This window comes from Berghia stephanieae, chromosome 1 (genome assembly GCF_034508935.2).
Source record: "Berghia stephanieae isolate SIO BIC M18660-M18661 chromosome 1, UCSD_Bste_1.3, whole genome shotgun sequence".
Taxonomy (NCBI): Eukaryota; Metazoa; Mollusca; class Gastropoda; order Nudibranchia; family Aeolidiidae; genus Berghia; species Berghia stephanieae.
The window spans coordinates 114,050,618-114,064,677 of NC_088360.1; the positions used below are offsets into that span (position 1 = coordinate 114,050,618).

Here is a 14,060-nt window from a genome sequence, read left to right on the forward strand (position 1 = left end):
AAATGTTTACAAATCAGATGTTTAAAATTAAAAAAAATAACTACATTAGATAGAGATGAATTACAAGGAAAAAATTATCTTCCATAACTATAACCAGACCTGCCAACCTTCTCACCAGCAAACCTGGGACCTGTGAGGCCAAAAACTGGGATTTTACAGGCAAAACTGGGATTTTAATTTTCAAACCGAAAAAACTACCTTTTACAGCAAAATACATAATTTATACTCACCAAAATAGGAAGAATCCTATGTACATATTTACAAGCTGCATCACAGATGCAGCATTATTTCTGCAGGAATCAGAGGTAGCACTCCTGATATTTTTCAAGAGTGTATCCTCCAAGCCGACAGAGAAACACTTCCAGTCTTGAGCAAGCAGTTGAGTTTTCATCACCATCAATGATGAGAGAGTCTCTGTTGACATTGCTGACCTAAACTCAGTATGGTTTTTGCGAACCATTGAAAAAATTCGCTCACTGTCTGCATTTGAGTGGGGGATTGAAAGTACAGCCTCAGCCAATTTACATAGTAATGGAAATTTCTGCTCCCTGTCCATGGTCTCTAGCTGGCTGATACCATGCCACTGTCTGTCCACTGTTTTCTCCTCTGTTACATCCTCATCAAACTTTGTTATCCTGAATTTTGCAAATTCGCACAACAATTGATCTGTGTGTTCTGGAGGCACGATTCCAAACTTATCATTCAGAAATGAAACACTAGCCTCAGGAATTTTAGACTTTTCTCTAATGTTTAGCAACTGAGCATGCTTCAAAACGTCGTCGTCTAAAGGAAATTTAGAGACAATGTATTTTAAAGAAGAGCTATAGAAATTTCTGACATCTTTAACAAACTCATCTTCATCCGACTTATCTATATTCTTCTCTGCCTTAAGAGTACACAAATAAGCCCTAGCATCACTGCCAATTTTCAGTTCCTCCCTCGGTACTTGATTTTTTCGAAGCCAGTGCTCAATCTGAAAAATGTTTGACTCACTTTCAATTGCTGATGTCTTCACAAATCGAATTAATAGCTCTGTGAACAGGTCATGAAGGCGTTGCATCATTACATGGATTTGAGGAGAGTCCTGTTGAAAAGCAAGGTTGCATGATGTGAACAGTGGCAAGGCATCCCGCAGAAAGAGGCAATAGAGACGAGAAGTTGGACTGGTGAAAAATCTATTAACTCTTCTGATCCTGTCATTTTTACTGCTTTTTTGTTGTGAATCGCTCAATGCATTAAATTCTGCAGTAAAGTAAAGTTTAAGCGGTTCCCATTGTTCAATTAGGCGAGAAACACAGGTATGCAGTGAGAGCCAACGGGTCGCTCCGTGCTTTAAAATCTTATGCAGATTAACACCACAGTCGATCTGAAATCTCCTGAATTCCTTTTGTCTCTTGGTGCTTTTATCTAAGAAATAATATATGTCAATCAAAGTACCTTCAATGTCTTTCCGTAATTCTTTACTTCCAGCTTTGGCTGCAAGGTGAAGTAGATGGCATGCACAACCATTCACATATACTCCTGGTTGAAGATCCTTGATGAACTTCACAACACCTTTATGAACACCCATCATCACTGAAGCATTGTCACTGCAGAATGAAATAACATTCTTCCAAGGAATAGAGAATTTTGTTAGAACCTTATTAAGCATCAGAAAAATATTCTCCCCAGTTGAATTCCCATTACATTCCACAACACTGAGCAATTGAGTCACGACAGCTCCTTTGACTCTGTCATAGAATCTCACAACAACAGGGTAGATCTGTGAAGACCCTCCATCATGGCTTCCATCTGTCGCAAGACTGAATGGCTGTGTCTGTAGAGTAGTGACGAGGTTGGCAGAGTAATGCTGAGCTAAAGATTTTGTCAGTGCAGTAGCTTTTGTCCGTGCACAAGTGAACGACTGGGCAATTTTGGAATCAGGGAACATAGTTTTAAACAATGGACCTGCGTGGTCAGAAATGGCTAACAGCATATTGTGTTCAATAAGAAAAAAAACAAAAAGAAGCTCTGCACGTGTGACCTGCTTTTTAAACAAATCTTCCTCGGAGTTTCTTGAAAAGAATGATGAAATAGGAGCTGACTTTGTAGATGATGCAGCTTCTGTATGTTTCTTGGTTGAAACATGGTTGGTCACATCATTTCTTCCTCCATGTGAAATGAGAAAGTCCGTTTTGCATGCCGTGCAATGCGCATGATGTTCACTCTTTTTCGACGAAATGATCGATGGAAATTCCATAGTGAAATCACTCCTGAATTTACACATGTTCTTTGGTTTTTTAGATGGAGGTGCCATGATAGTTAAATATAAATAGAAATTGAAGCCACAAAAAAATAAAAAGAACTTAAATATGAATCCACAATCGAAAATGAGTAGTGATAATGCCGAAATGGAACTGAAGTGAAATGGCGAAGTCAAGACAAGAAAATGAGACTCAATAGGCTTCCTAAGTCGTGACGTAATCCTGCGCAGCAACGCATGGCAACAAACCGGCTGGCTCTAAACAGTCGAGAAAAATGGCTGACACGAACTCTATTTCCATCACCGCCCTTATGAAATACTTCTCCAATGAGCATAAAAGTGTCTCGCGAGGTGAAAATCATCATCAGTCAGGTCCTGTTTTGACTTTCACTTACTCAGATGGCTTGATGTTCGGCAAAGTTCAAGCCAGCATGAAGAATAAAGAGTATTCTGTGAAGGTAAGTCATTTCGTCTTCTCATTCTCACTCTCAAAATCTCACATCTCCGTAAAACTACTGTTGGACAATAATCAGTTTACTTTGAGTTTAGGCAGATTTAGTATATCCAATGGAAAGATTTAACTGTTTACGTTCGATTTTAGTTAGGGAGAGAGAGAGAGGGAGTCATTGAATTATTGTGTTTTTATCTTATGGACCACGGACTTTGAGTCTTTGAGGTCTTAGTCTTGCTTCGCTAATTTTCGTTGCTATTGAGTATACTATTTAGTATCGTGTTGTAACCTTTATTATAATACTCATATGAGCATCATAATCACCAATCACGCTAGACATTTTATCATACTTCATGTGGGGCAGCGTGGATCAGCGGTACGGTTTTTGCTTCGTACCCGAAAGGTACCGAGTTCGTTCACCCGCCGCTGCGCTGTGTGGCCTTGAGCAAGTCACCTCGCCCTAGCTCAATTTGCGGCGCTGCACCGTGGTTATTCCAGTCTTCCCTGGGAATAGACCCTAGAGATAAATTTCCTCTATGGGATGAATAAAGGATTTATTTAGACCAGTGTTAGTCACTGTAAACTAAACTTCCTATTGGGTTAAGGTGTAATGTAAATGTTGCTGCTTGAAACTCGAAGAAATCAATAACATTGTGAAATTGAATGTGAACTTCAATTTAATATACGAAAACAGATAAAATGGACGTTTCGGGTTTCCCCCTTATCAACAAAGCAAGATGAATGAAAGAATCACTTAATTTGTTTTTTTAATTGAGTTTTTATACAGCGTAATATCCACTAAATGTGCTCAAAGTGCTTTACAAGGGGTCCCTGGCCAACAGCAACATTTAACATGTAAGACGGGACATGATGCCTGTTGGGCGATATTACAATTTTTTCGGACAGAGACAACGCCAGGTACTCATTTGACACCTGAGTACGGTGAGAGATTGTGAGTAAAGAGCCTTCTCCAAGGACTCAACTGTCATGGTCTCAAGTGAGTAAAGAGCTACTCGACTATGCATAAAGATCTATGTAGAATGAGGCCCCAGAATTTACTAGTTACTATAAATGAAAAACAATTAACGATTTGTTTACAATGAAATAAAAATAATGATGAAATTTAATTAAAAGAGATAAACAGTGATCGTGGCAGTTACAAATAGAGGTATGAATATTTTACGTAACTTATGATAATATGTCAGGTTCGTAAGTTTACGTTTCCAGGCAAGTGATGGGCTTGGATGATCTATTCCTCTGATAACAGGATTGGACTCGTAAAATTCCACTTCCAGGCAATTGGTAAGAGGTTATAGTGTAGTACAGCGGGCTTGGGTTTGATCCTTGAAGATTATACAATCAAAGTTAAAAGCTCCGGCGTCTTAATGGTGTAGATATAATATCTACAAAGTCCCAAAAGATAAAAATCTTACAATATATATATAGGAATAGAGTGACTGGCCGTCCGGCATAGATTGTGGAGAGAAAGTGAGTGTCGAATGTTAGACCTATCAGCTTTTATAATAAGTGGCTACGTGACAGAATGTAGAACGAAAAGTATTCACTAATTAGAAATTAATTCGAGGGAAGGCTATAAAAGGAAAGACGATCTAATATTAGAAGGTAAAGTTTATCTAAGCCTACTGAAATATAACTGGAGTGAGATGAATTCAGTTCTTAATAAAATCAAATTTAATAAGATAATTGTGAACAATCTTTACTGTGACATCAACTATGTGCCGAGCGAGGCCCAAACCCAGGACCTTCTGATCTGAAAGCGAGTGTCATACCACAAGACCACAACAGACGTTTTATTAGTTTGTTTGTTTTTTGCCTATTGAGCATGGTCGCAGCTCTAAATTTGAATCTTTTATTCTTTTACTTCCACAGATCTATCTTGATGATGCCTTGGGTTGATTCAGTCCAAAACTAATTTGTGTGGTTTTATTTAACAATGTTAATGACATTGAACATACATTGATACAACAATGCCATAATTTGTCATGTTTATCATGTAAAATCATGTATGGACCTACAAAACCATTATTTTGAATGGTGATTTGATGATGATGAACAAAATATGTGTGTTGTACAAAATAAATGGCAAAGCTAACAAAATGCAATCTCCTTAATAAGAGGAGACTGGGGATTGACAAGTGCTGCAACAAATTGAAAAATAATATCAGATGTTTCTCTTAACATGGTTGGAATATATGAGAGGATGTTAACATTTTTTAGTCTTTCATTAGCCCTCTCAACATGAATTCTACATGAAGCAATTTCTTTTGTTAATAAAATCTCATTTTCAGTAAATTTATTATGTAAAAAGGGAGGGATATTTACAGTTACTCCTTGAGGTAAAATATCTTGAATCAGGATGGGGTTTTACCTTTATTACCTTTATCTGCTAAAATTAATTCTCCAGGGCTTAAAATTAAAAGTTTTAGTAATCCACAATTTTGTACAATGACCTTATCCGAGACAGACCCTGGATCATGTTTAGAAATAAAATTTATCACACCATTTGGACTTAGACCAACAAGAGCTTTAACAGAATTCATGGACCTATAAGAAGAATAAGTTAACCGTTGTTTATCCATTTCTTTAGGAATAGCAATTTGGTCATCTGTACAATCAATGATCATTCTGCAATTTGGAAATCTTAAAAATGATGATGGAGCTGATAGTTTATTTTTATGTCTAGAAGGGCATGTAACCTTCATAACATTTTCAAAGAGAAGCGTATGGCTTATGTAAAACATGAATAAAAGTTTGTATAATATTTGTTATAGTACTTTCACTAACGCTAAACAATTGTGAAATATGAAGGTTAGCGTAGTTCTGTCTAAGTTTCATAAGTGTAATAATGAAAATTTGGTCTTTTAATGCAACTGTCTCTTCCTGAACTTCCCATCTACTATAATAAATAATGTTACCTCTAAAGCACTCAACATATTGAACAATAATATTAAATATTTTAAAAGAATGTACACCTGTCTCCATTCGAAGAACTTTTTCTGTAAGGCTTGAAACAGTGTAAGTGCGTTGAATCTAACTTAGTTGGGTTTTTTTAAAGCTAGCTATTTCCTTATTTTTGTCTGTAATTTTTTGTTCTTGAATTAAATTTGTTGTTCTATTTAAAATATCCTCACTTGTTCTACAATCTGTTTTTTTTTAAAAGATGGAATCCTGTGATGATGGTGACGAGAGTTGAGATGATGATGAGGGAGAAGATAATGAGGATGATGATGAGGAGGAAAATAATGATGATGAGGAATCTGGTTTTTTTAAAGGTGGGACTTTGTGATGATGATGAAGAGAGTTGAGCTGATGATGATGATGATGATGATGATGATGATGATGATGGTGATGATGATGATGATGATGGTGGTGGTGGTGGTGGTGGTGGTGGTGGTGGTGGTAGTGGTGGTGGTGGTGGTGGTGGACTTCTTGATGTTGGTGCCAATTGAGATGGGGTGGGAATTCCTTGTGTCACTTTTCTTTTCTTTCTTTCTGGCTCTGATGGAAACAATTTATTTTATTTCTGTCAAACAATTCAGGGAGGTTGGCTTTGTCACCATCTCTGAAGTGACAAGAACACACTCTTGATGATGATGTTGGATCTTTTGTCCTTTCACCTGAAATGAAAAGATTAAAAAAAAAACAATAATTCTGTTGGGCATATTGGGTATATTATTTAATTTGATAAGTACTTTGTTTTAGACTATCTTGTTTGACACCAGCTCAATGCATGATAAATCAAAGGTGTGCAAGAGACTAGGTTACTGGTGGGTCTCTCGCCTGTCTTTTATGAAATCGCACATTCAGCAAAATGTCGCACTTCCTCATTACTTCTTTTGATGATTTTGACTAGGTATATATAAAAATAAGAATTCTTAAATTTACACAGTAAAAGTTGATCTTGGGGTTGAGTGTGGCAAGACTTGCGTTTTCTCTTTATTTCAGTCAGTACTGTACTGGACAGTGCGGTGATGGAAACTTTGGAGTGTCAACAATCGGGCACAGGTAAAGGAGAGAGGTCCCTGCCGCCATCTTGCTTTGTTCACACAGAGTTGCCACCTCGGCTGTCGGGGAGGGGAGGCATGGCAGAGAATCAGAGAAACTTTCCAAAAAAAAGAGGAAAGTATGTGTGTTTGTGTGTGTGTGTGTGTGTGTGTGTGTGTGAGGAGAGAGAGAAGAGAAGAGAGAGAGGAGGGAGTGGGGGGGGGGGGGGGGGGGGGGGGGGGGGGGGGGGGGGGGGAAGAGGTTGCGTTATTTTATTTATTTATTTTCATTTTGCCATAAAGGTATCGAGTTTAAAGTAAGATTTTAACAAATATTTTCTTCTCTTTCTTCTTGTTCTCCTTTTAAAAAAATTATCACTTATCAGTAGAACTTAACTCTCATTCAGTTTATCAGCCTTAAAATCAAAACGATTGAGATATCATTTTTGCTTCAACTTCAATAAAAACCTAGTTTGGAATGTATTTTTATTTATAATTTCGTGCAATTGTACACTTTAATCATAAAATATAGGTCTACGTAAGCTAGAACTTGACCTAGATCTGGACTACGAACTCTATCAAATGTTCGACGAGGCGTGCGTGCTTACCTGACTAAAGTGGTCCACTTTTTCTTCAATTTTTTGTCTGCCTGTCCATTTTTAATCTGTAAAACTTGCAGGAGTGACTCTCTGACTGGTGTAGACAATCTGGTACAAAATACTGGACCATATTTAAGATAAAAATTGTTTTTTGAGCGATTTTCCAATTATTCCTTGCCTGGACCAAGCACGGATTTTTTTTGTTTAGAGCCAGCCGATTCGTTGCTAGGCGGACGTGACGTCAGACTGTGGAATCCTATTCACTTCTGGCGCTATTTATATTCTGTTCCGAAGACAGTCGAGCAGTTCAAAATATAGTATCAAAATGGAATAATCGATATCGCGAGAATCAATATTCACATAAGATTTATTAACAAAAATTGTACCGATACGGTATCGATTCCGTTATCAATAATCGATAAATTTGTAAATGCTCGTTGATTCGGAAAATAAAAAATTCGTTAAAAAAAATATTATATCAAGTACCGATACCCATCCATAAATCGGGACTTTAAAACCGTACACGGGACAGCGGGATTTGACCTTAAAAAACGGGATGATCCCGGTTTTACCGGGACCATTGGCAGGTCTGCTATAACTATGCATTCGACTGTTTCCCTCCCAGCCAAGGACTCTGGCCAGGGTCAAGACAAAACTAAATCATCTCATTCCAAGACAAAGACAGAAAGCAATTGAAAAACAGATATAGGGGGAATAGAAGACACAGCAAGTAAATAGAATTCTAAAAATTGACAATGAATATTATTTATCTAACCATCACACTTTAATTAAATATTTGAAAGTAATATAATGTCCAGTGGTGCACTTGAAATATATTACGGAAACATCTGCATATAAACAATATATTTCTTTTAATGCATGCGTGCTTGTTTCAGATCTAATTTTGAAAATAATAAGTTTAACAAGAAATAAGTGTCAAAAAAAAAAAAATCAAAATAAAACAGCTTGAATGTTTAAAAATATGATCTGACCTTAAATATCAATGCCAAATGATTGGAGATGTCTGCAGCATTCCATGGTGGCTTGGTTGTTGCCATCTCAATCATTACACATCCAACACTCCACACATCACAAGCTCTTCCATAACTCTCTCCACGAAGGACCTGAATAAGAAATTAAAGTGAAAAAAACCCATTAGCAGCTGACCCGTGAAAAATTCACATTTTAACTCTTAACTGGCAAAGCTTTATCTTAGGCAAATCGAGTTATAACTTTATATATACCTCCTGGCTTTTAAAGTAATTCTATTTTCAATCAAATAATATTTAAATGCTCCTTGTAAAGAAACAATATACAGTTGAATTTGCATAAAATCACTCTAAAGTCAAAATCTCTTGTTGGTCCCAAAAATTTTCTGTTCTTTATCTAAGTGTGTTCCACTGATATTGAAAGTGGATAAAGTCAACTAATCTTTCTGGTCTGGCCGTGTTGGATTTATCAGGATTCCAATGTAAATGAAGTCTTTTATTAAACAAATCACAATCATCAATTTTTTTTCTCCATAGCATTTACTGTCATTAGATTGAGCATATTCAAATCACTATTACAATGAATATACTTTCTTTATTAGCCTGTTTATACCATACAATGTGTTTTATTTAGGGTATTTATAATTATGCACTTGGCAGTTTGTGTTGGGAGATGTAAAAATGTAATTACTGATGTGAAGCAGTCAGGTTTTATTGGGCGCTAAACAAGACAGATGTAATCACCATCAATATAATTATTTCAGAAAACAGACACAATGCCTCTCCAGGACTGAAATTTATAAAATATACAAGCCGAATTCAAAACAGCTACAGGTTTGAATATAACTGGCCAGTTTTAATGACATCCACTGTTATTTGTTTTTTTTTAAGGGTTTTACAGCGCTTGCAACAAATTTAGAGCACCCAAAAAAAGGGATGACAAAGGGGAACTGGTTCAAATAGGAAACATGTAGATTCCAAGAGTACACTATCAAAGTACTTAGTTTGAGATCACCTAAAAGTCTCATCCAGACACAAACACAAGTCCCCACTAAGAGGGATACACTCAAATGTTTACAAACCATATATAATATATAAACAAAACATAATACAGTGAATAACAGAGATGATTTACAAGGAAAAAAATATTATCTCCCAAAACTCTAACTATACTGTTTCCCTCTCAGCCAGGGTATCCGGCCAGGGCCAGGACAAAACCAAGTAATCTCATTCCAAGACAAAGACAGAAAGCATGTTGGAAAACAGATATAGGGGGATAGAAGACACAGAAGAACCTCCTTGCCCACTATGGGATGCCAGGAACTCCACCCGGACATTCAAATTGAGTATATAAACTTACAGAAACAACAACTTTATTGTTGAAGAAAATTGAATGCTGTGTGTTAAATTATAATAACAAAGAAATTATTTATCAGGAGACACAACTGGGTAATCAGCTTATTTTGATTTGAAATGGGAAAGCCGATTTTTAAAAAGTTTGAGCTAATTATTTTTCTTTCCATGTTGTCTGGCACTGTCATTCATATTCATATCCATGTGGACAGGAATTGCAAAAAAATTTCAAAATAAAAAGCTTAAAAAAAAAGGTGCATTAGACAACATATAGAAAAATAATAAAGTTTATTCTGGTAAAAAATCCTGCCTCTTTTCAAGACTTCCTTATTTCAATATTTCAAGTTGCTCATATAAATCTTGTCATAGTAAAGTCTCTAGAAAGTCTTCAGAAATAAAAACCTATTATACTCACTTCTGGTGCCATAAATGCAATAGTACCCAACAATTGACCCTGGAATTCACCCGCCCCAGTTGCCTGGGATGCTAAACGAGCTGATGCCCCAAAATCTCCAATACGAAGGTTCTGACCTGTGCTGTTTACCAATAAGTTGGATCCTGAAACCAAAGTAAAAAAAAAATTACGTGAAAAAAAAACAACAAACAAACAAACCCCAGTCAAATCAATATTTTAAAGCTGCAATAACTTGATACGTTTGTTCTTATTCTTAGAAAAAGGAAAGAACTGACATTGAGTGGTTTTTGTTTGTTTTTAATGGTTTTACGGCACTTGCAACACATTTAGGTCATACCAGCACAAGTACAAAAGACGTCTAACTTCTACGTCATGGCACAAGACTGAAGGGCTACAGCTCAGGTGGTCACTGGTGCGGATAAGTAAGTAAGTAAGGTCACACCAGCGCCAGTAAAAATGAAGAAAATGGGATCATAAAAAGTTCTAGAGTTACAATTAAAGCATCCAAGAATAAGGGAGACAAAGGGGAATTGGTTCAAAAAGGGAACAGATGTAGACTCCAAGAGCACAATATCAGTTTTTCAGTGTACTTAAATGTCTTACTAAATAATGTCTCATCCAGACACAAGCACTGGTCCCCGCCAAGAGGAACACACTTAATTGTTTACAAATCATACATATGTAAAAGGAAAAAAAATACAATGCACAACAGAGAGATGATTTACAAGGAAAAAAAATATCTCCCAAAACAAACTATACATTTGACTGTTTCCCTCTCAGCCAGGGCCAGGACAAAACCAAATAATCTCATTCCAAGACAAAGACAGAAAATAAGTTGGATAACAGATATAGCAGGAAATAAGACACAGTATATACCTCCCTGCCCACTAAGAGGTCATGAACCCCACCCAGGACATTGGGTGCCACACTTGCCTAGTACATACACACACAATAGCTAAAGACGGGAGAAATTGAAAAACAATGTCAAAGTGTAATACACATTTTTGACGCAAGAGATTTTAAAGTTCTGAAAAGGGTAGCATTACCATTGGATTGGCACCCCACTACCCATCAACAACAGCAAGATACTTGATATTACTAAAACCAAAATCAGCTAATGAAAGCTGCTTTAACACTAAGTAAAGAACAGTGTTCTTTTTATAAACTAAGGGGTGTCCGTGTACAGAAGAGATACATAATATTCTTAAAATTAAAAAAAAAAAAAAAATTAAAATGGAGTACTGCTTCTGAAAAGAAAAATGCTGTTTGATTAACAAAATTCTTCACATCAAAGAATCTGAAATAACGTAAGCATCTAAAGTAAAAGTTAAATCCATGAGTGCAACTGCATAGGTCACAAACCTTTGAGATCTCTATGAAGTATATGTAGATCATGAAGATAAGCTAGACCTTTCAGAAGCTGTCTTGTGTATGAAACCAAAACTGGGTCTGTGAATGTTCCATACTCCCCAAGAAGGTATGATATAGAACCACCTGGAGATTTTAAATATGAGTGAATATAAGACATAGAGAGACTCTTTCATTTCAATATTAATTCATAAGGCTGGAAAAGTGATGCTTTTTGTTATTTTAGACAAATTAAATACATAGACACTTTTTTGAAAGTTTAAGCTTCAATAATTTCCCAAGCCAGCCACTTGAAACCAAATTTTGATTTCATGCAGTGCAAGTGACCCAAAAACTGGTTTTTGATAGGTCTCTTAAAAGCAACTTCAATGTAAAACAGGCTTGAATTCTGCATGCTTACCCGAATTAAGTTAAAGTGCCTTAATCAAGGATACAATGCTGAAGCAAGAAAATTGAGACCATAGCCATCCATCAAGTCACAGGCCACAATCAATGACTTTGTTAAAAGATAGGGCACTGTATTACCTTATCATGGTCATCTATTTTGAGGGATCCAATGGGTGAGCATTACCGTATTTTTAGCGTCTACATATTTAATAAGATCAATGAATTAACGATAACAAACTTGATAAAAAATACAAACTATAATTCCCATGAAGTCAGAATTTGTACCGATTTCTGCAGCTTTAAACAGTAAAAAATTTCTCAGCATTCAACACAGCAAAATTGTTTGTCACCTTTTTGATAGGACATTTATCACAGATCTAAAAGAACAATCTACTCAAAAAGGTCAGGACAAAAAAATAAAAATATTCAGACTTGAAACATGTCCATTAACTTGAGAGAAGGTGCTCCGCCAATTGAGCTATCAGGTCTCCCAAATAAGAAGGGGTAAACAGTAATGACATACCAGCCATCCACTCCACAAACATGTTGAAGTGACATCCTTGTTTTGTGGCACCAAGAATCCGAACAACATTTGGATGATTCAGACGAGACATCATGTGAATTTCCTCTGAAATGGCCTCTATCACTTTCTCTTGCTCCTGAGGTGAATTTCTACAAAATGATATCTATAAATAGAAAAGAAAAATCAAGATATAGTATGTTATAATTTGTCAAAATAGAAATGTTATGACTTCTGAGCATCCACCCTAATAACAGGCTTGTAAATGGTGAAAAACTTGTCAGAACATTTTGAACACACGAAAACAGACCAACAGGACAAAAATATGGATTAACAAACACAACACAGAAATGACACAATAAGCAGGTCATTATTTTATGGTACAAAAAAAATCCCAATTATTTCAGAGTACACACATTTCTGGTCCCAGGTCTGAGTTAGTTGTAAAGGAAGAGAATAATTCCTGCTTTTTCGAAGGATGTGTAGTGCTTCACACGAGAGGCTGCTTTATCTTTTCTCCTGTTTGTGTTAAATTTTAAAACTGAATCTTTCGTTTAATTGGATTAATTCTGATAAAAGAGAAGAAGAAAAAGAATAATAATAATAATAATAATAATAATAATAATAATAATAATAAGAAGAAGAAGAAGAAGAAGAAGAAGAAGAAGAAGAAGAAGAAGAAGAAGAAGAAGAAGAAGAAGAAGAAGAAGAAGAAGAAGAAGAAGAAGAAGAAGAAGAAGAAGAAGAAGAAGAAGAAGAAGGGAAGGTGTGGTCATGTGTGAAGGAGGTAAAAGAGAAAAATTTAAACAATCACAGTCGTGAGAAAGAAAACTTCTGCTGAAAGCAGTCAATCAACTTTTGAAGAAAAATAATGATTTCACATTCATCATTCCGGTTGACTTACAAAGAAAGAGTAGACACGGAGATTGTCAACTAGAAATAAAGTCTGTGTGTCGGTAGCTAAATAGAGAGAAACGGCCTGGTCCGACAAACGCTGTGTGTGTAGGTTGATTACTGACTACGCGTGTCTTCGACAACTCGCGATGTGATACACTGTTAGCAAGGAATCAGCAACAGATAGTATGTGTGGGCAGCATAGTAGGCAGTAGGCAGTGAATACACGTGGGTGGTGCCACATCTGGTGGAGTGTACATGTGGTGATAATTGACAAGATGGAATGATAATACACCTAGCTGACTAGTGTGTTTTGTCTATAGATATATAGATTTTGAAACTAGGAATAACAATATATTCGGTCACATTTCCATTTAGAAATGTCATGTATATGTTCTAAGAATCATAACTCACCTGTTTGACAGCCATAACCACTCCAGTTCTTGTATCCCTGGCTTGGTAACATGAGCTGAAGGCTCCTGTACCTAGCAGTGGTCCTTTCACCCAATGGAATTTTTCAAGGTACATGGATGGTGATGAATTCAAGTCAGGATTGTCAATTAAATCTTCATTGTCCTGAAAACATAATATTTTGAAACAGCGATAAGCGAGATAGCTAATTGCTATGGAGAAAAGAAATGAGTCAAGAGTTATCAGTGAATATTTTTCTCCATTGAAAAAAGCCAAGTTATTAAATGATAATGAGTGAATAATTTGAAATTAAGAAAACAAAACAAAATATTACAAAAAAATCAATTTAGCATTTATTCCTATATAATATTTATGCACACACAGACTTGGCAGTTTCGTTGGTGGTGGTAATGATGGTTATAAGATA

At 36.1% G+C, this 14,060-nt stretch overlaps 1 protein-coding gene and 1 long non-coding RNA gene across 3 annotated transcripts in view; one reads left to right on the plus strand and one right to left on the minus strand.

Moving 5' to 3' along the window:
• Positions 1-14,060, minus strand: part of LOC144962793 (mitogen-activated protein kinase kinase kinase 1-like) — a 39,854-nt gene that overhangs the window by 6,667 nt on the left and 19,127 nt on the right. Inside the window, exons 17-21 of the mRNA XM_078896052.1 lie at positions 13,637-13,798; positions 12,332-12,494; positions 11,416-11,547; positions 10,054-10,196; positions 8,289-8,420 (exon numbers count right to left, since the gene is read on the minus strand). Coding sequence (XP_078752178.1) covers positions 8,289-8,420; positions 10,054-10,196; positions 11,416-11,547; positions 12,332-12,494; positions 13,637-13,798 — 732 coding nt within the window. The remainder of the gene's footprint in view (positions 1-8,288; positions 8,421-10,053; positions 10,197-11,415; positions 11,548-12,331; positions 12,495-13,636; positions 13,799-14,060) is intronic.
• On the plus strand, positions 2,513-6,805 carry LOC144962796 (uncharacterized). Of its 2 annotated transcripts, none has more exons than XR_013643531.1 (2): positions 2,513-2,700; positions 6,660-6,805. It is a non-coding gene; the product is annotated as an uncharacterized LOC144962796 (long non-coding RNA). The 2 variants fall into 2 exon arrangements; XR_013643530.1 differs by lacking the exon at positions 6,660-6,805 and adding an exon at positions 4,584-4,718.